Genomic DNA, 25,996 nt, shown 5'->3' with positions numbered 1-25,996 from the left:
TTCATCTTCATCTTCATCTTCATCTTCATCTTCATCTTCATCTTCATATCCACCTTCGTTTGTATTTAGGTTTCTTTACTTTTATTCTAATCTTTGCCTTTATCCCTTTCTTCTTCTACATATTCAACTTTACCTCCTTCCTTGCATGAATCTTAATCTTCGTAAATATGATTTCTAAACTGCTGCTTAGCAGATTTCTTTAATTCAGTATCAATATTAAAGCAATGTCATTGATGCCACATAAAGTGATATCATGTCATGTGGTGAAATTGGGTGAGGTGATTTGCGATGTGGTGGAATTGGGTGTGGGAGTTACGGCGCTGTGAATTCAGGTGTGGTGGGCTTAAGAGGTGCGTTGAGTTTAGGTGTTGTGAATTTAGCTGTGGTGAGTTGAGGTGTGGTGAATTTAGGTGTGGTGAATTTAGGTGTGGGGAGTTAAGGTGTGGTGAGTTGAGGTATGGTGAGTTAAGGTGTGGTGAGAAAGTTGAGGTGTGGTGAATTACGGTGTGGTGGATTTAAGTGTGGGGGGTTAACGTGTGGTGAGTTGAGGTGTGGTGAATTAAGGTGTGGTGAATTTAGGTGTGTGGAGTTAAGGTGTGGTGAGTTGAGGTGTGGTGAGTTAAGGTGTGGTGAGAGAGTTGAAGTGTGGTGAATTACGGTGTGGGGGTTAAGGTGTGGTGTGTTTCATCTTCATCTTCATCTTCATCTTCATCTTCATCTTCCTCGTCTTGGTCTTCATCTTTATCTTTTCCTTTATCCTGATCTAAATATGTCCATTCTTTTCTTCATTTACATATTCACCCCCACCATTGCTATTAGGTTATGTATTTAAATTTTCCTTCCTCTTTGTCTTTATATCTAGGTTTCTTTACTTTTATTTTAATTTCTGTATTTATCACTTTCTTCTTCTCCATACTCAACTTTACCTTCTTCCTTGTTTGAGTCTAATCTATTCATGTACATACATACATACATTTTATTCCTGAACTGCTGCTTCGCATGTTTCTTTAATTCACTATCAATATTAAAGCATACATTTAGGGGGCATTTCCGCCCCAACCATGTACATGTATGGCATTGGTATTGGTGTGACTTTTGAATTGATTTTTTCGCTCTATTTTAAACTAATTTGAAATTTTAAAAATTGCCTGCACATCAGCATCAAAATACCTTTCTAATGATATATAATTGTCTATACCTTAGAATTATAGTTTAGCCGTAAAAGGGGTGTAAAGAAACATGATTGCCTATTTATATAATTGATTAGAGGTATGCATGTGTACTATATGTGTACATACATATGTATGTTTGTAGGTTGAATTGAATTTTATGCTAAAAACCGAGTACGTACGTTGTCTGTAGCATGTTTTATTGAAAAAATACGTAAATACATATTTATTACAATTGGGAAATCTCAGGATTTCACAACTCTCTCGGTTATATAATTTAATTAAATTAAAGTAATATTAACATTCTTTTATTTAATTTACATTTAAAAATATTTTTTCCTATGAAATTATAAATTTAAATTTATTTAAAAAAAATATTAAAATATTCATTAAAAATTAATTACAAATTTAGAATTTTACTTTTTTTTAAGGAAAGAAAATTACAATAATTTTATTTAAAAACTTTACGAAAATTCTTTTATTAAAAAAATGAACTAAATTATTATTTTTTTCATAAAAGTTAACATTAGTTTGTAAAAATATATAAATTAAACAAGTAATTGTTGAGGAAAAAACAAAACCGATTTCAATTCTCAAATACAAGTTTAAGAATACCGCAAATTTCTTAATGATCCAATGATCGGATCTAAACCAAATTAATATGGAACCATCTCTGAGGTACTCCATTTTCTTTAGAAATCGGTTAACGTGATCCAAAGTTATGCGGTAACAAACATAAAAAAATATTCAGTTGAATTGATAACCTCCTCCTTTTTTTGAAGTCGGTTAAAAATTTGTTCCTTGCAAAAAATAATAATAAAAAATGTTAAGGTGAGTTAATGAAAAAATATTTTTCATATTGGAAATTGCAATCAATTTGCAAAACAATTAAATTAAAAAATAAATGATATTAAAAAAATATCAGGGAGCGAAAGTAATCGTTGTTATAAGGGATTTTTATTTTAAAATCATTGCAGAATAGTTTTTTTATATATATTTTTACGAACATTTATAATCGTTATTTTATGATTTTTCGATTCAAAATAATCGTTATTTTATAAATTACCCATTGTTTTATTTTTTCGATCATAAATACTAAATATAACCGTTATTTTTATTTTTCAGTTTTAGATCATAAATGATTTAAATTGGTTATAAAAACGTAGTGTCTATTATAATGGTTAAAAATTTCCAAAAAAAAATGAATCCAAAACAACGAATATTTCTGATCGAAGAAAATTAAAAACACGAAATAACGATTCAAGGCGATTGAAAAAATAAATATAGTAAAACAACCATTAAAGATAATCGCAAAAAAAAAAATCACAATAGAACTAGAAATTATGATTTTTATTATAAAAATTATAACGGATGCGATCACTAAATTTTTGTTTAAAGAAAAATAAAAATTTTAGCCCAAAAAATTTATTGAAATACTTAAATTTGTAAATTGTATTTGTCAGCAGCTGCTTTCTAATTCATGTTAAATAAATTATATTATTAAATACCAATGTAACAATCTTTGCATTATATATCAATAATTTGAAAAATTTAAAAAGTTGCTACCAAAAATGTCAATATAATAAAAAAAAACATTGCTCAAATTACTCGAAAAAACTCGAATTGCTCGAGCTCATGCTCGAAAATTTTCGAGTAATGAGCATTGAACAAGTGTGCGACTACTCGCTGCTCATATACCCGGGCTGTTTGAAAATGTACGAACAAAATCGAAAGCTCTAGTTATTACACAAAATTTGATTACAAAAACATTAAATTAAAAATTAATAATTTTATATTTGTTTCTTAAAATTAAAATAATTATGTACATGTAATCAAAAAATGCAATCAACAAATTAAATTAAATTATATTATATTAAATTAGTAAGAAAAATATTTGCCCGCTGCCCAAAGATTTGAATGGATCTTTGACGGTAACAAACGAGCGCTTTAGATTATCGGACTAGTAACTGTTATAGCAAATCGCGTAAAATAACATATTTATTACTTTAACTGGTGATCCATAGGCGGCTTAACTCGTGTGGCGCTACTTATATTTCTACTGGTTGGTGCTGATGCAAAGCCAGATAAATGACTTTTCGTAGGAAATCACCATTTCACCAGTTCCTTGCATTGGAAAAAGTAGAAGACGAACTAGTTAAGCTGAAAAGTAAACATTAAAATTTGTATATGTATGTGTATTTATTTCTATTTCTACGCAACAAATATCATAAATAACAAATCTTATTTGCATTTAATCATATGACAAAAAATATAAAACAAATAAGGGAACCACAAAGTTGATCTAGCCCCACAACGCCTAACAGTATGCTATAAATGTGCTCTTGTCAACCCACAAACCAGACACAATAAATCGAAACTGAGCGCTATCGGAATAACAGAACACAGCTGAGAGCTCAGAGAGAAGTGTTGAAGATATGAATGTATGAATAAATAAATTATTGCTTTTCTTGCAAGAAAATAAAAAATAAAAAAATCAAAGAAATATTGCATATGAACAAAGGATGGATGGAACAAAAATATGGAATTGAAAAAATGCAAAGCATATGTGTATATAAGCAGAAAAAACACACAAACACAATGGCAAGCCAAAAATTTGCCAGAATATTAACCGAAAACATAAGACGACTACGACCGGAATATGAGAAAGCATGAAAAAAATAAAAAATAAAATAGATAAGCAACAGTTCGTCGAAAGCAAGTCAAAATAAATACATACATGCGAATGGGAGCACATTTGTCTTAGCCCACCAGACAATATTTGTTGCCGGCAATAAGAAAACTTGTCGCCCTCCGCAACAAATTGATTGCCGACAATATCCCCATCGTATCGATTTCTTATTACCAGTCGCTGTAAAACGTCCGCCGAAGGCAACTTGCCTGGGCGAGTCGTTTTCTTATTACCCGAATGAGTCGTTTTATTATTGCTACAGGCGATACTTGAATAACACTTTCTCGCCACAATTTTATTCTTTTTGAATATTTTATTTGTTTTTGAACACAAACTTATAATTTGAAGACGAAATTAATTATTTTCGTCGCTAGAAGGCTTCCTATTTTTTTAATCCTATCTTGGGCAGTAATTAGATGTTTTTGAAAAATCCTGATGACGCGCAGTTCATCAGTTTGGGCATTTTTGAAAACATATTCATAAGACGACATAAAAGAAATGATGTTGCCGATTTCTCACTACGGCAATAAATCGGTGAGTCGCCAATTTGTTGCCATTGACGATTGTTGCCTATTACTCATGTTTTGCATGGTGGGAGTTTTTTATTGCATAGCTGACATACTTGAACATATTTATACATATGTATGTAGATGTGAATGCAAATGTGATTGTCTTTGCTGAGAATCCTAGGCGAAAAAGTACACAGATGCATCTGCACTGGCCGGCTTGACATTGACAAATTGTAAGGCATTCATGAAAATCGTATTAAGAAAGAATTGAATGGAAAAATGTAAGCTTAGCTGAAATCCCATCAAAAATTCGGCACCAGATTTATGCATACAAGAACTTTCTGCATGCGTGGGTGAGTAATAAAATTATTTTAGAAAGCTGTATAAGTTTGATAAAAAAAACTGTGCGCCGAAACATTCAAACGACAATTTGGCTACCCTTGATAAACCGCACCAACTGGAAAAAATCTCAATGTGGTACAGGTAGGGTACGTTTCGACTGTTCTTGACTTGCGTTCCTGACTTGGATTAACACTTTCTTGCAGCTAAGATAAGATAAGCTGTGGACTGAAGAGACGTCAAAAGGTGACACTGACAACTGACATTCTATAAACTCCGCAGCAACTGCTGGTATGAGAAAACGTGCCATTTAGCGAAATTCTATTCGAAACTAAGGCAGCAGTGAAGCGGTTTATATACCGGGGCTGATTTCTGCATAGACGAATGTGAAAATTTAGTAACGTACGTTCTGAGTATATACACTTACAGGGCAATTTTGGCAACTGTCTTGCAACTCACCACAATCTTTGGAAAGACAAAAGTCTTTCGTAAGACAATTTTCAATCCTGGCAACTATCTTGAAATATTGGTATTAAGAACAAATATATATTTTCCTTTTTAAAGCAATAAAAATTAAATATTAAAAGAAAATTAAATTCAAAAAATTAAAATATGTGCAGCAAAAATAAACGCAAACATTTAAAAAAAGTAAAATAAATTAAAAAATATTTTTTTGGAACAAATAAAATCTAAAAATTAAATTTAAAAACAAGTAATTTTTTCCGGGTGAAGCAGGGAAGCTCTGATATTAGGTGCGTTCGACAAGTCAAAAATTTGTAATAGTTTTTCCAAATTTTTACTGGATGGCGTTCGATAACGACAAAAAATTATCCAACACACAAAAATTGAGAGAGAAAGCGTTCATTTTGATGCAAGAGAAGCGTTCATTTTGTACTGGCAAAATTCTAGTCAGCAAAAATTATCCAACACGAAAACATATGATCACAAAACATATGGTTGCAATTTTTGTAAACAAACAAAATTACATTTTCCGAGTTTTGGTATTTATATGCTTTTTGGCTGCCTGCTATGTGACTTTATGATAGCGCCAACTAGTTTTTACTTCTAGAAATGTTCCTGGCGAACATTGAACGTTCACTTTCATTTTTTCTTCTATGGAGGCAACATGAATTTCAGTTTGTTTACAAATAAAACATAAATAAAGTCAGCTGGTGTGTCTTCTTCTTCCGATTTTTGCAAGTAATGGCTAATTTCCTGTTCGTTTACTTTTTTGCTTTTTCATCTCTTTGGGAGAGAATTTTCGCTTACTCTCTTGATTTTGATTGTTGGCTGGTGTTGTCTAATTTTGTTATCGAACGCAACTATTTGCACTTCCACTATCTCCCACAAACTATAGAAAAATCGTGTTCCTAAATGCATGAGACGCATTGTCTGGAGTGCTAGGCATTGACATATGTAGGAAGTTGTTTATCGATTGCTCTTCTTCCTCGTCCCCACAAATTCTTCAGAGGAAGCTTGTTGGTATACACCATCGATGAAGCATTGATGCCATAACACAGTGCTCTGTAATCACCCCGGTAAGAGCACTTACTGCAGATTTGTTTAGAGTCAATAATTCTTCAGCACGGCTCTTATTTTGTCTTGGCTGGAAGGATCTTGAGATAATACAGTCCCGATTCGCATTCGAGATGATAAAGGTGTGAAACTAATGAAAAATTTGTTTCTTTATGTGCAGCTGAAGCCTTGATGAGATGAGAATATTCGTTATCCAATTCGATGAGTAAAATTCCGCCTTCCGTAAAGAGTTTCATTGGACCTTAACCCATACGGCGGCAAAGTCATTTCAAACGCTATTTCGTATTTATAAATAACGGCACTCTCCGCAAAAGCATCCCACTCACAAACTTCGTCCTTCCTAACTCCGTGCTATCACTGAAGAAATCTGGATTTTTAGTTCTCTCAAGCTTTAAAAGGTTATTTTAAAAATTTTCTATTTTCTTTATCTGTGCACATACATCTTTCTAACACAACTTTCACTCTATTTTTACCCCACAGACGTTGAATTCACTTTTTCCCCACATACTTGGCTGCTACGCTTGTATGCGTTGCGAAAAGTTTTTGAAATATCCTTTCAAATACGCTGCCATTGGCAGACATGTTCAACTATCATGTGTCTAGTCGGAGCATGTACATATGTACATATGTGTATATGTCAGTGGAAACCCTGCAGGAAAAGCTACTAGTTGCGAACTAGAATTCTACCAGTTTGCTTAGTTCACGTTCTATCCTTTTCCAATGTTAGCGACTGCTATTTTTAACATTGCGATGTCCTACGAGATGTCCATTGTCAGGCTATGCATCAGCATCTACTAGTAGAAATACTAGTAGCATCATACCAGTTGATGAGATGGTCTGCCAATTCATCCCCAGTTAAAAGCATAAGTATGCCTTTGTGCTCTCGGCACTCCAACAGTGGCAATAGCCACCAGAGCAAAGCACTCGCGTGGTATGCCTGAGGTCCCACGTTCAAGTCCTGGTGCAGGCATTTTTTTTTTTTGTATATTAATTAATTTATTTTTTTTAATTACTTTTTTTTAGAATTTCTAATTTATTAAAAAAATGATTTTAATTTTTATTTCTTTTTTTTTATGGCACAAGAATTTCTTCCAATATGTATAACTATGTTTTTTACTGCAAGGCAATTAGATTTTCAAATTATGTTGTCATGGCAACAGTAGCATTTTATAAAAATCACCAATATTTTTACCAGATTCGCAGCAGTTTAGAAAATTGAAAGTTGGTATAGATATTACAAATATCAAAAGGAAAAAACTGAGGGGGTGCCCCTTTTCTAGGATGAAATTTTTCCCCCCTTAAAAAAATTAGACCACTCTAATGTATACATGTATGTATATATGTAGCTGCACGAGTGTGTTTGCATGTTACCATTTGTGTTTTGCCGTTGTTCTTCTAAATGGATTGAAATTGTATTGATATTTGAGCTGCTCATTGCTGTTCACGGCACGCCGTTAGCAGTATTTGCATCCTTGCAGCATCACATAACGCACACACACACGCACCACACATGCTGTTGCTTTTGTAGAAAAAGTGTGTCGCACACATGAATCTTGTTTTTCTACCGCCTCCCACATACAGCGTTGCATGCAACAATGTTTGCGCATCCTTCCTTCGCTTTGATCCTGCGAGTTTTCTAGTTTCTCGCTGTATTTGGTTTAAGTATAAATATTGCTATGAGGGATTTGCTAACGCTCACTGGATGGCTGTGTCTGTGGCTGTGAGGTTTTGTTTGAATTTCTATTTGGTTGGGGTTATTTGCTCTTTACTGCACTGCTTGGTGTCATGAACTGCATTTCCATTTGCTGTTGCAATACAATCAATCGTTCCGCTGCGCTGCGGTTAAGCAAGTTCTCTGTGCCAGAATTGCTTTGGTGTAGCTTAGCTGGCGCTTTTTTCCACTAGCAGTATGATGTTCTTTGTAAGAATTCTTCCAGGGGGATTTGTGTACTTAAGTAATGGTTTGGTGTTGAGTGTCACTTTGTGTAAAAGAAAAGTCTTCGTTTCGAAATATATTGCGGGTACTTTAAATATATTTGATGCATATGTATGTATGTGCCTTTTAGCAGCAAATGTTCGTTAGTTATTTAATATTTAATGTAAACATAAAATGGAATCGACCACATAAACTGTAAAAATTTCTTGCAGTTTATTCGTGTTCCCATTGAATACTGGTGTGAACACGAATGGGAATGAGGTTCGTTTTAGAATCGGCTAATGTATATAACACTGCTATCGGTTAATATTTCGATAAATATATCGATTTGTAATGAGAAAAGTTATTTGTAAATATGCATAAGGGTGAATTTAGGAATATAAATTACAACAGCAATATCGATAAATATTTTATTAATATTAGCAATAAACAAGTATATCGATTGAAAATATCGGTAGCACTGCTTTTTAATTATGTAACGTAAAATCTTTAGAAGCGAGTGTATATCGATTTTGATGCCGATAGTATATCGATAAATATAAATATATTTATGAATTATTGTTGAAATGTACCGATAAGAGTGGCGGTACACACATAATGCGGACTATATATATACATATTTATATTTGTACAAACAAATATTTATTAAAAAATATATTTACTTATGCATGCTTATCGATAGACGCACTAATTTTTCAAAATACAGACAAAAGGATCGGCTAAATTATCAATAAAATAACAAAATAAATCTTCGATAAATATGCTGTTTGAAATCGTTTAATTTGTATAACGAAAGCATTTTTTACAACCATATTGATAAATAGGTATATTGCAAAATGTCAATAGCTATCTTTTTTATCCGAAATATAACGATTGTCGATGACGTTTTCTTAAAACCATCAATAAAACCATTTATCGATTAAATTCTTTATACAACATCGAAACTATTTACTTTTTTAATGAGAAAGTAAATGAAGATATCGATTAATATTTTTAAATAAATCAATAAAATATGGCTGAAAATATATGCGAGTAATGAATTAAATACGCACATATGTATTAATCGATAAACATGTTGATATCGTCGAATATGCCGCCAAATATATCGATAATAATGTTGATTGAGATTTCGGAAACATTCAATCAATAGATTAGATTTATCGTTAATCATCCATGCATATCGATAAATGACTCTAAATATTTCGATAAATGGACCGATAAAAATATTGTTAGGTGGTTGTCAATAATGCGCACAACTAAGTGACTCTTAAGATCCCTATAAAGTCTTTGCGTATCTACTTCTTGCTCAATAAGTAAAAAAATAAGTACTGTATATAGTTGTTTTTAATAATCTTTTACCTTCTCTAATAAATTTGAAATTACCTTAACATTTTGACAATATTTTTTCTTTCCTTCTTCTATTTTCAGACAAAGGCGTACTCATGGCACCATCGCCACCCAAAGATGCACCCGGCGAAATGGGTAAACCGGTAGTATTACCCACCAATATGACAGAAGAAATGAAGAAAGCTGTCGATGATGGTTGGGCGAAAAATGCCTTCAATCAATATGTATCCGATATGATATCGGTGCATCGAACATTGCCAGATACGCGCGATGCGTGGTAAGTGAAAACGAAAAAAATTTTTATTTTCAATTGCCATTAAAATTACATACCATTACCGACCATTATCTAATCCTTATTCATATTATTACCGTGGCGGTTATCATTACCCTTAACATTACCAAGTATTACCAATACCATTATCATTACTATTGTAAGTACCATTACTAATAAAAAATACCTTACCATTATTGTTACCGTTTCCGTTACAATTACCTACAACTACTTGAGGACCATTACCAATGCCATTATCCTCGCTATTACCATTACTCCTACTGTCACCATTTCCGCTACCATCACTACTACCACTGCCATTACAATTGCAATTACCATTACTATTACCACTACCATTAACACTGCATTAGTATTTCCATTTTCATTGCCAGTATTATTTACATTCCAACTAACATTACCATTACCATTACAATTACCATTACTATTACAATTACCACTACCCTAAGCATTGCCATTTTCATTGTCAATAACATTACTATTACAATTAGAATTACCATTACCATTGCCATCAAGTTGAAGTCAATCACAAAGATACAAAAATTTTTTCAGTACCTCAAAACTAATTCGCATCACTGTTACGTGCCTTCGAACACTTGTTCGTGCACGCGATCCTGCCCCTGCCAGCTGCCAAATTCCTGCTTGTTCAACCACACCACATACTAAAAAAAAAAAAAACTTAAATAAATAAAAATAAACAACAACGACTTATTTAATACATATACTTAATATCTACATAATCTATTTTTATCATTGCACAGGTGCAAGGAACCCGGCCGCTATCTAAAAAATCTTCCCGCCACCGATGTCATCATTTGCTTCCACAATGAGGCGTGGTCGGTGCTGTTGCGAACAGTGCACTCGGTGTTGGATCGTTCGCCGCCAGAGTTAATTAACAAAGTCATACTGGTCGACGACTTCTCCGATATGCGTAAGTTGCGTGCGAACAATTGGCAAATGCATGCATTTCTGTTCGCGTTGGTATGCTGCCGCGCATGCGCGTGTATGCTTTGCATTTTAATGCAGCGTTTGTATGCGCGCTGGCTACCAAGCAATTTCCAACATAATTATAAGTTTTTCTTCCATTTATGTCATTTTTCTTTTCCGTTTTACATTTTTGCCGCTCTTTAATGTTTCATCATATCCATTGCAGCACATACCAAACAACAGCTGGACGATTATTTTGCCGCCTATCCAAAGGTGCAGATTTTGCGCGCCCCCAAACGTGAAGGTCTGATACGAGCGCGTCTATTGGGCGCACGTCATGCCACAGCGCCGGTGTTGACGTACCTGGATTCGCACTGCGAGTGCACCGAAGGTGAGTGGGAGTGTGAGTGATTGGTGTGTGTGGGGGTGGACGAGTTTTACACAAGCATACATACATATACATACATGCATGCTTAAAGAAGTGTAACAATTTTGAAAAATATTCGCTTTAATTTAAACCGCCACAAAAATGCTATTTGCATTTCATGCATTTGCCACTTTGCTTCATTTAATGGTATTTTTCATAAGCAAAATTCAACTAAACATTTAAATTTCAAATCTAAATTCATTTATTTGATTTTAATCACTTTTTTCTAACCGCAAATCTGCAAACCATCGCGCCCCATTTGAGACCGCAACACTAAATGCCATAGCAGACTACCGGCAATATTGTTACCCAGCGCCAATCAGCAATAAAGTTTGGGTTAACCAATTCAATTTGTGCATTGAATTTTTTTTAAGTTTTTTTTTTTAAATTTCACGCCACAAGCACACTTCAAAAAGATTTGCAATATCTCTAATTAGAATTGCCATTTAAAAAAGAACTTCGTACTTAATTGAAACGCAATGATTTGCTTCAAAATTTGTGAGTCATTTATGTGTGGCGCGATTATCAACTCACCCATGAAATCGTCCACGAATAATACGCTAACGTGCAGCTGAATTGTATTTAAAATTCATTTCGATTTAAATTTAGTGGGAATAGAATCATAAAGCGAGTAAGCTCTGGAGCAGCCGATTGAAGCAGTTATTAGCTTGGTCTACAAGTATACCCGAGAGCAGGGCCGAGCGCAGGATTTCTCTTTGGGGGGTTTTATGTAAAGTCATTCGTAACAACCAAGAATATCAGTGTTTTATTTAGAGTATTCAGCATATTGTATTTGTAATTGTGGATTTAATTTAGCATAACTCAAAGAAAAGTCATATGCAATTCACTGAGGTATAGATACAAATTCTTTCAATAATGAGTCAACATTGCTAGCCTAGCACAATAGGGTGGTCCAAAATAAGTAAAGTCGGAATTTTTATGCTCTCACCCACTAGGATTGCTCTATATCGAAAAAAGTATACGTCTATATTTTTATTTTGAAATAAAAAACATTTAAAGGTCGCTTCAAATTTTCCATATATATTATATGGGTAAAATGCCACTTTTCGTGAAAATTGTATGGAATTCTTGAAAATCAATATTTTTCGATCGGAAAACTGTGGTTCTCTTCAGAATACTTCCAATAACAATATCCAATTGTTAATTATTACCTCCCTTTTATTAGCTCGGGATGTAACTATGTAATATTGATGCGTCTAAAAGATACAGTGATTTCTAGTCCCAAGTTACATACCTGGTGACAGTACGAATGGAAATTATAATACCGAGGTTTTAGTTTTTTAAACTATAATTTTTTTTAACCATTTTTCAATGCTAAAGATTTGTTATATATCCCCCCATTGCTTTTTCTGGCATTTTCTATAGTTACTATGAAAAAATGGTTAAAAAAATAACTGCGTATCTCTTGAAGAGGAACAGGGTCTTGCGGTCGAAAAATATTGGTTCTCAAGAATTCTATACCATTTCTACGAACATTTAATGGAGGGTATAGAGGGAGATAGAGGGTATTGAATATAAGCCCTCGAAAAGGTGATAGGACCTTTCTGGCTTAAGCTAAAGCTAGAACTTTCGAATACTATCTCTGAAAATAGATCTTAGATATACATTTGAGATTTTGAAATATTTTTTATCATTATTATCTTAAACTTATGGCACATTTTTATACCCGAGCGCACTTGTGCACAAGGGTATATTAATTTTGTTCACATAACGGTTGTTTGTAACAGCCAAAACGAATCGAGATAGATATAGACAAATGTATACATAAATGCTCAAAATGAATAGAGAAATCGATTAAGCCATGTCTGTCTGTCCGTCCATCTGTCCGTCTGTCCGTCCGTCCGTGTACACGATAACTCGAGAAAACATTTAGATATCTCAACGAAATTTGGTATGTAGGTTTCCATTTATCTAAGGTAGGTTGGTATTGAAAATGGGCGAAATCGGACTGCAACCACGCCCACTTCCCATATAACGGAAATTTCCAGAAATACGAAAACTGCGATATTTTAGTAACTACTGAAGATAATTCACTCAAAACTGATATTTACAATAATTTTCATACGAAAAATAAGAATATTATAAATTTTTGTGAAATGGGCGTAGCCACGCCCACTTATGGTTACATGTGTATATCTTGGTAACCGCTGCAGCAATTTCTTCCAAACTTGGCACAGTTGTTGGCCTTAGTACAGCATACTAAATGGCCGAAAATTTAAAAAATGAGACAATAACCGCGCCCACATCCAATATAACGGTAATTTAGAGAAATACAAAATCTTCGATAAATCTGTAAATATTAAAGCTAATTTATTCAAAATTGACGCTTACAACAATTCTTTACCAAGAAATACGTTTGTGGTAAAATTTTGGAAAATGGGCGTGGCACCGCCCACTTATGATCACATATATGTATCTCGGTAACCGTTCTACCAATTTGTACCAAGCTCGGCATTTTCATTGTGCTTGCCACATAAAAGCAAACCGTTGAAAATTATTGAAATCGGACTAAAATTACGGCCGCTTTTCATATAACGGCAAATTTCAGAAATGCTTGAAACTTCAAAATTTCGAAATTTAAGGACTCTAATTGACTCAAAATTGATACGCCCCAGCTTACCATGTAGCTGTAGGTTTCGGAAAGGTCAAAAACATATATTTAATACTTGCGCCGGGTATTTAATGTTCGGCTCCGCCCGAACTTAGACTTTCTTACTTGTTATATATATTTCCTTCCAACAGGGGGAGTTTAAACCCCCAACCTTCCAACTCCCCAATCCCCCCCTCCTGCGACCGGGCCTGCACGAGAGGATCACTAAATATAAGGTGTCTGATATGGCTGAGCGAAAGTGAAAAAGTGACATATTGCAATAGAAAAAAATGTTCAAAAAAAATAATTGATTTTTTTGGAAGAACAGTAATCCATTTTCTTTAAAAAAATCATAAAAACAAAACAAATATCTGGTTCTTAGTCGATTTTTTCCAAAACATTGTCTATCGATAATTTAAATATTGGAACCATTTTTTGTCAGAAATACCACCGAATTTTTGTTTGAGGTATAATCGATTTTGGGAAAAATACAAAATTTTTTGTAAGGAAAAAAATCGATTTATTGAAAGAAAACTAATCGATTTTTCAAAAGAAAGTAAAGGATAATTTTATCCGTATCGATTGCATTGAAAAAATTTTCTGTAAAATAAAAATAATCGATATTTTTGTAAAAATATAATGGATTAAAAAAGTAGTTCATTCTTAGTAGGTTAGAATGCACGACAAAAATCAGTTGTTCATGAAAATCTTGGATTTTAATAGATATTTTCCACAATAATTGGTGACTACTTAGGAAGCTAGACTAAAATCAATTCTTTGAGTCGTTTTGTAAGAATAATAACACTGGTCTACAAGGGTTTTGCGAATAAGACGGGACCTGGTGTTTCCGAACGGATTTTTCGTGCTGAACACGAATCTGGGGTCCAAAACTTCCCATCACGTCACGTTTTCGAGAAAAAAGGGGTTGAAACCCCTAAAAACAGCGTTTTTGGCCATTGTAGAGCTGAACCCTGACGTGCTACAAACTTTGTATATGTCAGAAATTAAAGGCTAAATCGTGCCCTTTCGAATGAGCCCTATGCCGAATTAATCGCATGCACCCTTAGATCAGGGGGTGTATTTGTGTCTAGGAGTCCAGGGAAAATTGATCGCAGAAAGAATTTCATCTTAAACGACCATATAAATTTCTTAAATTTTTAAAATCTAACTGCAGATTCGTAATCAGCGACTTTTAATATAGTTAAAACCTTGGCATTATTAATTTTCTATGATCGTTTAAGATTAAATTCTTTCTGTGATCAATTTTTCCTGCACCCCTAAACACAAATACACCCCCTGCTTTAAGGGTGCACGCGATCAATTCGGCATAGGGCTCATTCGAAAGGGCACGGTTTAGCCTTTAATTTCTGATATATGCAAAATTTGTACCACGTCAGGGTTCAGCTCTATAATTTTTCGAAAATGGCCAAAAACGCTGTTTTTAGGGGTTTCAACCCCTTTTTTCTCGAAAACGTGACGTGATGGGACATTTTTGACCCCGGATTCGTGTTCAGCACGAAAAATCCGTTCAGAAACACCAGGTCCCGTCTTATTCGCAGAAAAAAAGTTGAAATTTGTAGACCAGTGTAATCGACTCAAAAAATAGTCATTGATTAATAAAGAACACCAATTGGTAAGTAAAAAATCGACTCAGATTCTACGTTTATTTCTTTGTTGGAGAAATAATCGATTTTTCAAGAAAAAATCTTAATCTGAACCAATTTTTTTCCTGACCTATCGGACTTTTCTTTTTGAAGACCATATAAAAATCTATTCTAATAGTCGTTGTTTTGAACGAAAAATAATCGATTTAAATAGAGGTCATTGCTAAAAAATTTTAAGAAAAGTAATCGACTTTCAAAAAGCAATTCTGGTTCTAAATTGTATTTTCCCAAATAATCGGTAATTTCTACCAAATTAATCAATTGAAAAAAATAGTCGATGCTTAATAAAAACACTAAATTTTTTTCAAGCAAAATAATCGCTTTTCAAGGAAAGAAATCATCTTCTGAATCGATATTTTCCAACACAATCGTCTTCTTCTTCTTTATTGCCGCTGTAACCAGCTAAGCGAGTCCAAAATAGCACGCCAATCGTTTCTCTTCTGTGCCAGCTGACGCCAATTGTAAATTCCAAATGAAGCCAAGTTCTTCTCCACCTGGTCTTTCCTGCACTATGTCTATATCGTTGTAAACCTCATACAGCTGATCATTAAATCGTCTGCGGTATTCGAAAACTCCAAGAGCCGCTTTGAACATTCATCAGATGTTTTCATTGTCCATGCCTCCGCACCATACACCAGCACAGGCATGATGAGCGACTTATAGAGTGTGATTTTTGTACGACGAGAGCGAACTTTACTTCTCAATTGCCTACTCAGTCCAAAGTAGCACTTGTTGACAAAAGAGATTCTGCGTGGGATTTCCATGCTGGTAGTTTTATTGATGATAATGCTGGTTCCCAATTAAACGAAGTCGTCTACTTTTTCAAACTTGTAACTGTCAACAGTGACGTGGATACCAAGACGCGTATGCTCTGACTGTTTGTGTGATAACAGGACATACTTCGTTTTGTCCTCCACCACCCATTCGCTTTGCTTTTCTATCTAATCCTGAGAAGGTAGAAACAATCGGTCATCCGCTATTTTGTAGAAAGTATAATTTTGCACGCAAACTTTTTTTATATGAAGACTCTTTGGACAAAACGCGGATTTGTGCCCCATTCGATATTTTTTACAAAAAAATCGGTTATCGATTCCAGTGCTGTTCTCTATTTGTTCTTTCTACGCTCCTAGGGCGTTCTCTGATGGAGCTTATTCCAATTTCTAATAAGGGTTTGGGGTCTATTGGTATTGTTAGTAAGCATGTCAGGCTCTTCGTTGGTTTCTATGCCTCTATGGCCCAGAACCCCGGCACGAAAGATCCTATCGTTTGTCGCCAAGGCATTTAGTCTAGGAACTCAAGAACCATAACGATTTAAATTGATGGAGCTCCGCTTGGAATACTTGGGAGTTTACCCACAGGTACTAAGACCTTTGATCTGACCCTAAACATGCTGGCATCCAAATCTGGTATTTTTGTGGCGCCTGTATACGAAATTAGAGGGTTCAACGGGGAGTATTTGATGGTAATAGTGATTCAGCTTGCCTTGTTCCCTAGTTTAATTTTGTGGTTCTTATCAAAGTAAATAGTTCTGTTGATCTCATCCACGTGGTATCAGATCAGGAGTATCGTAGGCCATATTATGGTTTCTTTTCTACAACCTTTTCTGGTGAAGTTCGCTGTTGAAAATGCCCTTGGGTTGAGAACGACTAAAGGAAGAAAATAAACAGCTGCTCCAGGATACGATCTGGAACTGCCTTTAAGCAAGTTAACTGGTTTAAACACGTGTGGAGTACCGCGTTGCCTCTGTCTTTAAGTTGCCGAACGAAACTCAAACAAAAAATCTAGAAGAGAAAGCTGTTTGATCCAAAGTATCCAATCTAGTGCAGAGCCTCGTTAAATAAAAAAAGCTATAAATTATAGCGCATCTAAAGGTATCTTACGCAGAAAAAGCTTGCCAATAACAGTCAAGATATCCGGATTGCATTCGATTTCGAACGATTAAATAAACCATCAATCAACTTGTGCCATTTATTCGATTTTCAATAAAAATTTTCCATATAAGTATTTTTCCCATACTCAAGTTGCATATTGTATACCGAATTCTAAAAGTACTACATACATACATACGAGTACATTTATAAGTATGTGCGAAGTATGCTATAAACTTTTGATTATTTTGCTGAATTATCTTGCGAGACTTCAGCTTTGCTGTGATTTATGCATGGCAATAGAAACTTTGCTAAGTAAGCGAAAAAAATGTGAAATGTGATTGCAACGGAAAAATAAAATAAATTTCAATAACTTCCGTAGATAGACAGCATTGGAAAATTACGGAAGTAAAATTTTCAACCCACCTCATATGTAGAGCAAACCAATCTCTTCAAGGATTATGACTTAAAATGATAAACCTAAAATTCTTTTACCAGTTGGAGAGCGAAAAGGGGGGATAAAATTTCAATTTTTACTCTTCAATGATTGATGACCAGCAGCAGGAAGGAAACAAAAGTGTATGTGTGTATATGCGCATGCTTTATACAACCACAGCAGAGGCAGCTTAAAACTTGATAAGCTGCAGGATATCCCATCGTGTGTGGCAGCGTGTAATATGGAAGCGCGCGGTTGAGTAATTTATTGTGTAAGGACCCTACGCTGGTTGCTTTCTCCAGCGGTCACTTGCTGTGAAGCAGTGTTGATTTTGGTAAAGAAATTAATGTACCTAACGAGGTACAGATTTTGTACGCAAAACACTGGTTATGTACCTAAAATAAGGACTTATTTAGTTCAATTCGAAATAAGTTCAAATATCACAAAAATGTAGGAAATTCAGAATTTATTAAGGATATTCGCCTTACAAAAGGCTTAGTTGGAACTTTCGTTTTTATATGACTGTTACAGGGCCGCTCTGGCTAATTTTGCACGAAGGTCTTACAAAAAATGGTGCGTTGCTCTTAATATTTAGAATGTTTTTCAAGCTAAAATTTTTGTATTATTTTTTATAAAAATATAATTCATGCTTTAGTAAATGCCATATAAAACATACTTTCAAACTTTATACTTTTTACTTTATAAGTGTTGAGCGGCAAAAAATCGCATTGGTTTTTAATATTTTTTATATTTTAGTTGACGGCATTTTGCACTTTTTTCCATATAAACATGAATTTCTTGTGGAAGAGTATGCGCAAAACCGTTTGTGAAAAAAATTTAAAAACCAACGCCAGTGTTCCTAAATTTTCCTATTTATATTAAAAAAAAAATTAAAAAAGCCCTCAACAAAAAAACTATTAAAAATCAATGCGGTTTTTTAGCCTCTCAACTTGCAATTATTTCACAAAAATCCGAGGTTCGAATCCTCGGTCTGCGGAATTTTTTTCTCTTTCAATAAATTTTAATATTTTTTTTTTCTTTTAATGCTTAGATTTCATTCTGTTAGAAAATAGAATTAGTTTCTTTAAAAAAAATTCTTTTTAAAACAATAAAATCTAAAAATTAAATTTAACTTATTTGATGCATCTTTTTCTTTTTATAATAAATTTTTTTTCTTTTTAAATTAAATTTTTAGATTTTATTGTTTTAAAAAGAAACAAATTTTTTTAGAAATTAATTTATTTTTGCAATTTTATTTTCAGATTTTATTTTTTGGTAAAATTTTCCAATATGGCACCAGGCTTTAAACAAAAAAACCAAAAATGAGGAGGTGTCTGATTCTAAGGCTTATATTTTTTTTAGTTTCATTTAATTTTTACAACCTTTTTTTGTCTTTTTTATAAATTATGTTTTCTTTTTGAACATAATTTTAATTTAGATTTTAGATTTATTGTTTTAAAAATAAAACAATTTTCTAGAAACTGATTTTATTTATTGTTTTATTTTTTTTAGATTCTATTGTTTTAAAAAAAATTTATTTTTTAGTTTCACTTAATTTTTAGAAACTTGTTTTGCTTTAATTAAATTTTTTTCTTTTTAAACTCAATTTAATTTGTAGATTTTATTATTTTAAAAAGGTAACAATTTTTTAGAAACTTATTTTATTACTTTGTTTTTTTAGTTTCTTATTTAGTATTTAGATTTTATTGTTTTAAAAAGAAAAATATATTTTCTTAGTTTCCTTTAATCTTTAGAAAAGATTAGAGGAACATTTCGCTTTAAGCTTTTATTTCGGCAGGTTTAAGCTTAGAATCCAGCTCTCAAAAAAAATCACAAGAAATATATTTCATTATTTTTTGTTGCTTGAAAAAGCACTTTGCTTTTTCTGGGCATGAATCACGTATGACGACAATCGTCTGAACGATATCGTGTCGAGATTGTCTAGCTTCATAAAAATCAAAAATGGTTTGATCGTTTGTGCGGTATCGTCAACTCGATTCCAGTTTTGCTTCACGTAACAGTAACAGTAACACGTAACAGCAACACAAATGCATAAATCAGTGCTTTGACCACATCGATTTGTCAGTATCGTTTGAACGACTATCGTTTCAAAGTTACGTGATTCATGCCCTGTAAATTTTCTTGAAGAAATAAATATACGATCATTTTTTTTTCTTGAAAGATGCTAATTGATTTAAGAAATTTTAATAGAAAAAAAATTCTTTTTCATTTCTTGTGCGTCATGAGAGCTCAAAACAGCCCTTTAGCTAGTTTAGGTCGCAACGTTACTGTCGATGTGACTCAGTTAAATTTTGTTTTCTTTTTTCTTCTTTAAATTGCAGCTTTTACTAAGCATAAGTATTAATATACTACATAAATTACATTAATTTATTTTTCTTTTTGAAATCATACCTAATTTAAAGCGGTTGTACCTAATGTACCTTCTAACTGAAATATGGCCGAAGAACCTACAAAATCAACACTGCTGTGAAGTGAAAAGCATTTGATTTGTTTCCATTTTTCTTTTTCAAGCACATGTTAGTTGTTGGTTTTTCGGGTTAGCGGTTAGCTCTTTAGTCGTCAATAGCTTTGATGTTTTTTGGTTGAATATTGTTTGCTATTTTTTATTTATTTTTCATCTATGTATTTTTAACTTTTCTCCCACTGCTGAGTTATTGCATTTCCTATTTTGTGCTCATTCGCTTTGCTACTAAGTGAGTTTCTTTATGGCATTCCTCACTTCCCATCTTCTACTTAGTTTTCCCTCAAATTTTGTTAAATTTATTATATTACCTCTTATTTTATTTTGCGCACTACACTCTGCTTACGGTCATCTCTTTGGTTAACTCGCGCGGTTCAAAAGCCGCATAATGACGGTAGAGCATAAAGCTTTCGCAAAAAAAGGAAATGTTCATGCATTTCACCCTGTGTACCCAAAACAATTTCACATAAACAATATCAGTGAAACATAGTTGCAATAACAATAAATTTTCATTATTTTTTCTATGGAATTTTTTCTCCCAACCCCTCATTCGTACTGAAAGCTTTAAATATTTCTCGTAGTTATTTGTATTGGGGTTACGTGTATCAATACCTTTTATGTTACCAAGCACAAATTTTAATAAATCGAATACTTTGTTTCATTTGTTCATTTTTTGTACTTATTTTTATTTCAATTTCTACTTTCTCTCCTTCCACATAGGTTGGCTTGAACCCCTGCTCGATCGTATCGCTCGCAATAGCACCACCGTCGTTTGTCCGGTCATCGACGTTATTGATGATACAACATTGGAATTCCATTTCCACGATTCGGGCCTAGTGAATGTGGGTGGTTTTGATTGGAATTTGCAATTTAATTGGCATGGAGTGCCGGAACGTGAAAAAGGTCGACGAGAGGTGAGTGGTAAATGAATGATTACGTTTAAAAATAGGATGATTGCATATACAAAAAAAGTATATACTTGAAAAGTAAGAAACACAAGTAAGAACATTGCAGTAGCTTATACTACGAACATGAAATTTTGTGTATGATACCAGTAGTGGGATTCGGAAAATCAATACCGCCAGTTTTTATCGCCCAAAATCTAAAAAAAAATAGCAGGCGCGCCTAACAACATCCCACACCTAGTTACATCCCAGATTTGGTTGATTACACACTGTATCTGTTAGTTCATAACTGCGTAATCTTTCTGGTCGCATTTTTTACCCTTTCTTGAAAGATATAAGCCAAAATGAAATTTTGGGAAAAAGTTTTAGACCAGTTTTAGGCTCAGTGCCTATTCTCTCAGTGATGGGTTCGCCTGCTTCGTAAACGAGCATATTAATCGCCTTGAGTTATGCCACATTAGCCATTAAGCAATTTTTCTTACTTACATATTATTATTTTATTACATCGTGTTTCTATGCGATATTCACCGTCGTGATTGCTGAAATGCTCTAATCAGGCTCTTTACTCTCCTTTCCCTTCGAGCTGCAACTTTTCGCCAGATACCATTCTCATAGACTCATTCAGGTGATTTTCCAGGCGCGTCACAATAAAACAAAACGCAGCTAATAACCTCAGAAACGTTGCGTTAATTGGGTCTTACAAGCCCGGTCGCCCAATAAGTACTATTCTCTGAACCAGAGGCATCTACCTTAATAGCGTAATACAACTTATGTCGAAAAACGGATTCGAGGTCGATAGAGAATTTGCTTATATGTAACCTCATTTGGTATGGAACGTTTCGGAGAGCTCCTTTCCCATTTATCCCTATTAGGCAACCCCACCTAACCACACATAGACCGAATTTGTCCATAGTGTAACCAGATGAACTCTTCTAAAAAGTTTAGCAGCGGCATAAAGTAATCTGTTGGTCCTCACACCGATGCCGAATTTACACTGGTCAGACGTTGGCGGTTTACTTTAGTCTTTCGCACAAGGCGCTTGAGAAGAGCACACAATCTCAAACCAGCGCAAATAAGTTCTTCCGGTGCATATTTTCCAGCATCCAGTTCTCGACTGGCGTTCGTATTCATTGTTGTTCTTGCAGCGTCGATCAGCTAATTTTTCAATCGTTGCCGATAAGTTCAAATAACGGTAGACCCTCCAGCTCCTCTTTCCAGCTGTAATATCCAAACCGTAATTGGACCGGAGTTACGCGGGTCTTTCGAGTCAGCTGACGCTCTTTTTATGCAATGTTTGAAAGTTAAACTACGGTGACAGCACTCAAAGGTGCGAAAGTTGGTGAAGGTGGTGATAGTCTCTCTGTGAATATTGGCAATTGACTGTCGATATAGCGTCCTATTCAGTGGGTGCAACATGTAGTCCTGGATCTGGTCCTTCAGTTCATAAAATTGTCTTTTGACGTGCCTAGATGGAGGACTCGTCTTGTCTTGGTTACACCGCATCAGTTCAGATGGCCTCCATATTTTTTCTCACAGGAATTCTTTTTGGACTTAAAACCCTCTGTAAGTTATCTAGCTTTTTGATAGAAAATTCCAACATCTCAAGAAGTTTGTAACTTACATATGTATCTCGAGCTGTACTCTTTTAAATAATACCCTTCTAAACAGCCTAAAGCTTTTCCCGCCGTGCGCGGTATCCTTTGCACCACAGCCTTGAGCCAATCCCAGTTAGCTTAGGATAGGCATTTCACCACAATGGTTTCATTTTCCGCTTTTGATTTTCCGAGGGCATACCAAGGGCCTCGACCGACCCTGGCTTCACTTCTACCGTTAGTATTAGGCTAGGGCTTCGCGGCGCCAGAGGTCTGCATGGCTGATACCGACTTCTTCTGTCGCTGTCTTCGATTGTTCGCCGCAACATCAGAATTGGGCAATGCCTCACCAGTAACCGCCACACTATAACCGGAAGAGTCATTGGGGCAAGGATTGGTGAGTGTCGCCGCAGTTTACTTTCTCTTGCACCAGATTTGGATGCCGGTGTATCTACCAAAGTCCCACTGGCTTCTGGAGTAACCTCCGTATACCTGGGCCGCTTACTGGGCGCAGCGAGAGGGTAAGGTCGGCCATTCCGGCCGATTCTTCCTCCTTCACCTACTCTTCTGGGTTTGTGAAAGAGGACCAACTCCGTCCCACATCCCCTCTAAGAGATAAGAGGAGAGGATTGGCGTTACCTCCCTTCTCTCCTGTAGGATGCGCTCCTGATCTATGACGCTTAGACTTTGGCAATGGTTGGGGCCTCCAGAATCCGTACCCTGGCGCGTGGATTTCCAATCGTTTTGGTGCCACTTGGACTATTATTCAAAAGTTGTGCCATTACCGTTATTTACAGTTTGCCAGAGTTGGTGGGTATTTCAGGGGATATTTTTCCTGTCATCCTCTTACTTCCCGAGACGCACGCATGGCTTTCGAGACACGCACCCAAATGGATTTTAGTCGCCTTTTACGACATGCATGCCTTACTTCGGGTATGATCTCGTGCCTAGCCCGCAGGCCAATTCCTTATCTCACTCGCCTAAACAATTATCTGCTTAGCAGTAGTTTTTTCCAGTATTTACTATTTGCTCAAAATAAAGGACAGTGCATTCCAACATTGCGCAATGAAAATCAGGGTTTCCTAAAAATATACAAAATCAAATACTAAAATATGCAATTTAGTATCAGTGAATCCTGACAGTGTGAGAGGGGAAATAAAAGACTAAGCAAATGTCATAGATTAAACTTGAGCTTATCAATTTGCATAACTAATACCACAGCAGATTACTTTTGTAGTAGAAAAAGTTAAATTGAAATTCAAATCTCTAACTTGCCTTAAAATTGGCGGCACCTGAATAACAGCTTATAGATACATAGTACATAAGCATAAATGCACATAGATATCTGCCACGCAAGGCGGATATCTTCGAACGGAAAAAGGAAACTCACATTACAGCAAAAACTACGCAGATATCTAAATGTAGGCATCCGCCAAGGCAAGCTGTCACCTTCCTGAAGTGTTGGCTGGATACAAGGCTTCTTGACTGCAGACTGTAGAGACTGTAATAACCGTTAACACAAGTGTGTATGTGTTTAACATTTATATATTTATATATATAATTATATAACACACACATACATAGGTAGATCGAATATTAATTTAAATATACATATGTATACACAAGTCTTCCCTCTCATTACCACCCACTTCTCTGCATTACAGGAAGATACTGCCTCTTTTTGTCGTCGAAATACATATATTTAGCAGCGAAGTCGCGTTCACCAGCCCCAAACAGTTAGGCTGCCGAGTTAAAAAGGTTGCTTCTTTTGCAATTGGCAATGACAATGTTGTTACGATTCATACAATTTCCATTTCATTGTAAGCACTAAAACGTGACAATTTTACAAGCGTGACAAACATGTAAAAGTTAGCAACACACGCAAAAATAAATATGTATGTAGATGAATACCAACATACTCGTAGTATACATACGGCTGCAGGCGCATATTGAATGTGTTGAAATTTTTATGTATTTATTTAAAGGGTGTTGCTTCAAGGATGCATGGGTATTTTAAATTGAAAAAGGACTATCTAAATGTGTGCTTAAGTGGAGACAGCTATGAAGCGAAATGCGATACTTTATTGTGCAAACTACACGACTCCGCTTACGGCAACCGTTGGGAGCTATTTCCAATGAAAATAAATTTTAAATTTTCCTAAAAACCCAGGTCATCTTCTTAAACATTCTGTTCTTGCTCTTATATATGCAGGTATGTAGCTACCACATCTTGCGAATAAGAGTCAAATTTGACTGGAAATACCAATTCCATGACCATACCAGCTCCAGCACCACTTATCTGGGCTCAAAACTATCCAGGTGACCCCAAAGATTAAACAAAAGTCATAAGAGACGTTTAAGTAGGAAAACATTGCGAACGTACGCCATTACGGTATTTCAGAAATCCTCTCAAATTACTTTCCTCTTAAAAGAATAATACTTTGCTCTTGTTGTTCGAAATCTGCCAAGGATTTGATCAGTTATGTACATTTCCACCATTTTTGCTATTTCGTTCGCATAGCATGTTCGCAATTCCTAACCAGCTCATGAAATATCAAACTGAAAGGGCTTACTGCTTGCTCCGTCATAAAGTGTAACTACAATGGAATGATTTCTGTCACTGATGCTGCCGCTGTAATGGCTTCGTGAGCACTTCGATTTAAGTTAACATTTTGTCTACTGAAGGAACGTTATTGAACACTATAATTTTTGGAATTCTCGACTGGCTTTTTTTACTAGTCATTGTTTTTGTTTTATGCGAATGATTCTTTTATGTTTGACATTTTAATTGCAGTCCAAAAGAGTGCTACCGAAATCACTTCTACCTCGTTTATTTCCTATTTAGACTCCCGCAAACCATCAAAAAGTAGTTCTCCTTCCGTCTACCTTCTAATATTTAGCTTTACTAAAAATTAAATTTTTTCCACTTTTTGCAGACCCTGCTTTGATATTTTGACCGGTTTTGAACTTGAATTCTTCAGTCGTTTGCAACATTCCGTTGAATTTATTCACTACTCTATTCGTTTGTATCCAAACTTCTTAAGAACAAAGGTACATATCTCCTCTTAAAGAGCAACACTACTCTAGAATTTTGAAAAAATTGAGTTTTTTGGTCTTACTTTCGTAGTGGTTTATACAATTTAAACCTTTTTGAAACCGTTAGTGGTGTTACCTTTTAATGAAGACTTTTCTAATAAGGGGGATAGATGTTGAAATGAAATGGAAAAAGACAAAAGTTGCGTAAGGTATCAACGAAAATCTTTTTTTTTT

At 34.7% G+C, this 25,996-nt stretch overlaps 1 protein-coding gene across 5 annotated transcripts in view; it reads left to right on the top strand.

The window, feature by feature from the left end:
* The window catches only part of LOC118744786 (putative polypeptide N-acetylgalactosaminyltransferase 9), a 438,912-nt gene that overhangs the window by 318,766 nt on the left and 94,150 nt on the right, over window positions 1-25,996 (top strand). For all 5 annotated transcript variants that reach the window (XM_036478111.1, XM_036478107.1, XM_036478109.1 and 2 more), the window contains 4 exons: window positions 9,607-9,802; window positions 10,576-10,745; window positions 10,968-11,132; window positions 20,950-21,143. In XM_036478111.1, coding sequence (XP_036334004.1) covers window positions 9,607-9,802; window positions 10,576-10,745; window positions 10,968-11,132; window positions 20,950-21,143 — 725 coding nt within the window. The remainder of the gene's footprint in view (window positions 1-9,606; window positions 9,803-10,575; window positions 10,746-10,967; window positions 11,133-20,949; window positions 21,144-25,996) is intronic.

This window comes from Rhagoletis pomonella, unplaced genomic scaffold (genome assembly GCF_013731165.1).
Source record: "Rhagoletis pomonella isolate Grant_MI unplaced genomic scaffold, Rhpom_1.0 Rhpom_scaffold_00008, whole genome shotgun sequence".
Lineage (NCBI taxonomy): Eukaryota > Metazoa > Arthropoda > Insecta > Diptera > Tephritidae > Rhagoletis > Rhagoletis pomonella.
Note: the sequence above shows the minus strand (reverse complement) of the source record. Positions and strands in the feature narration are given on the sequence as shown.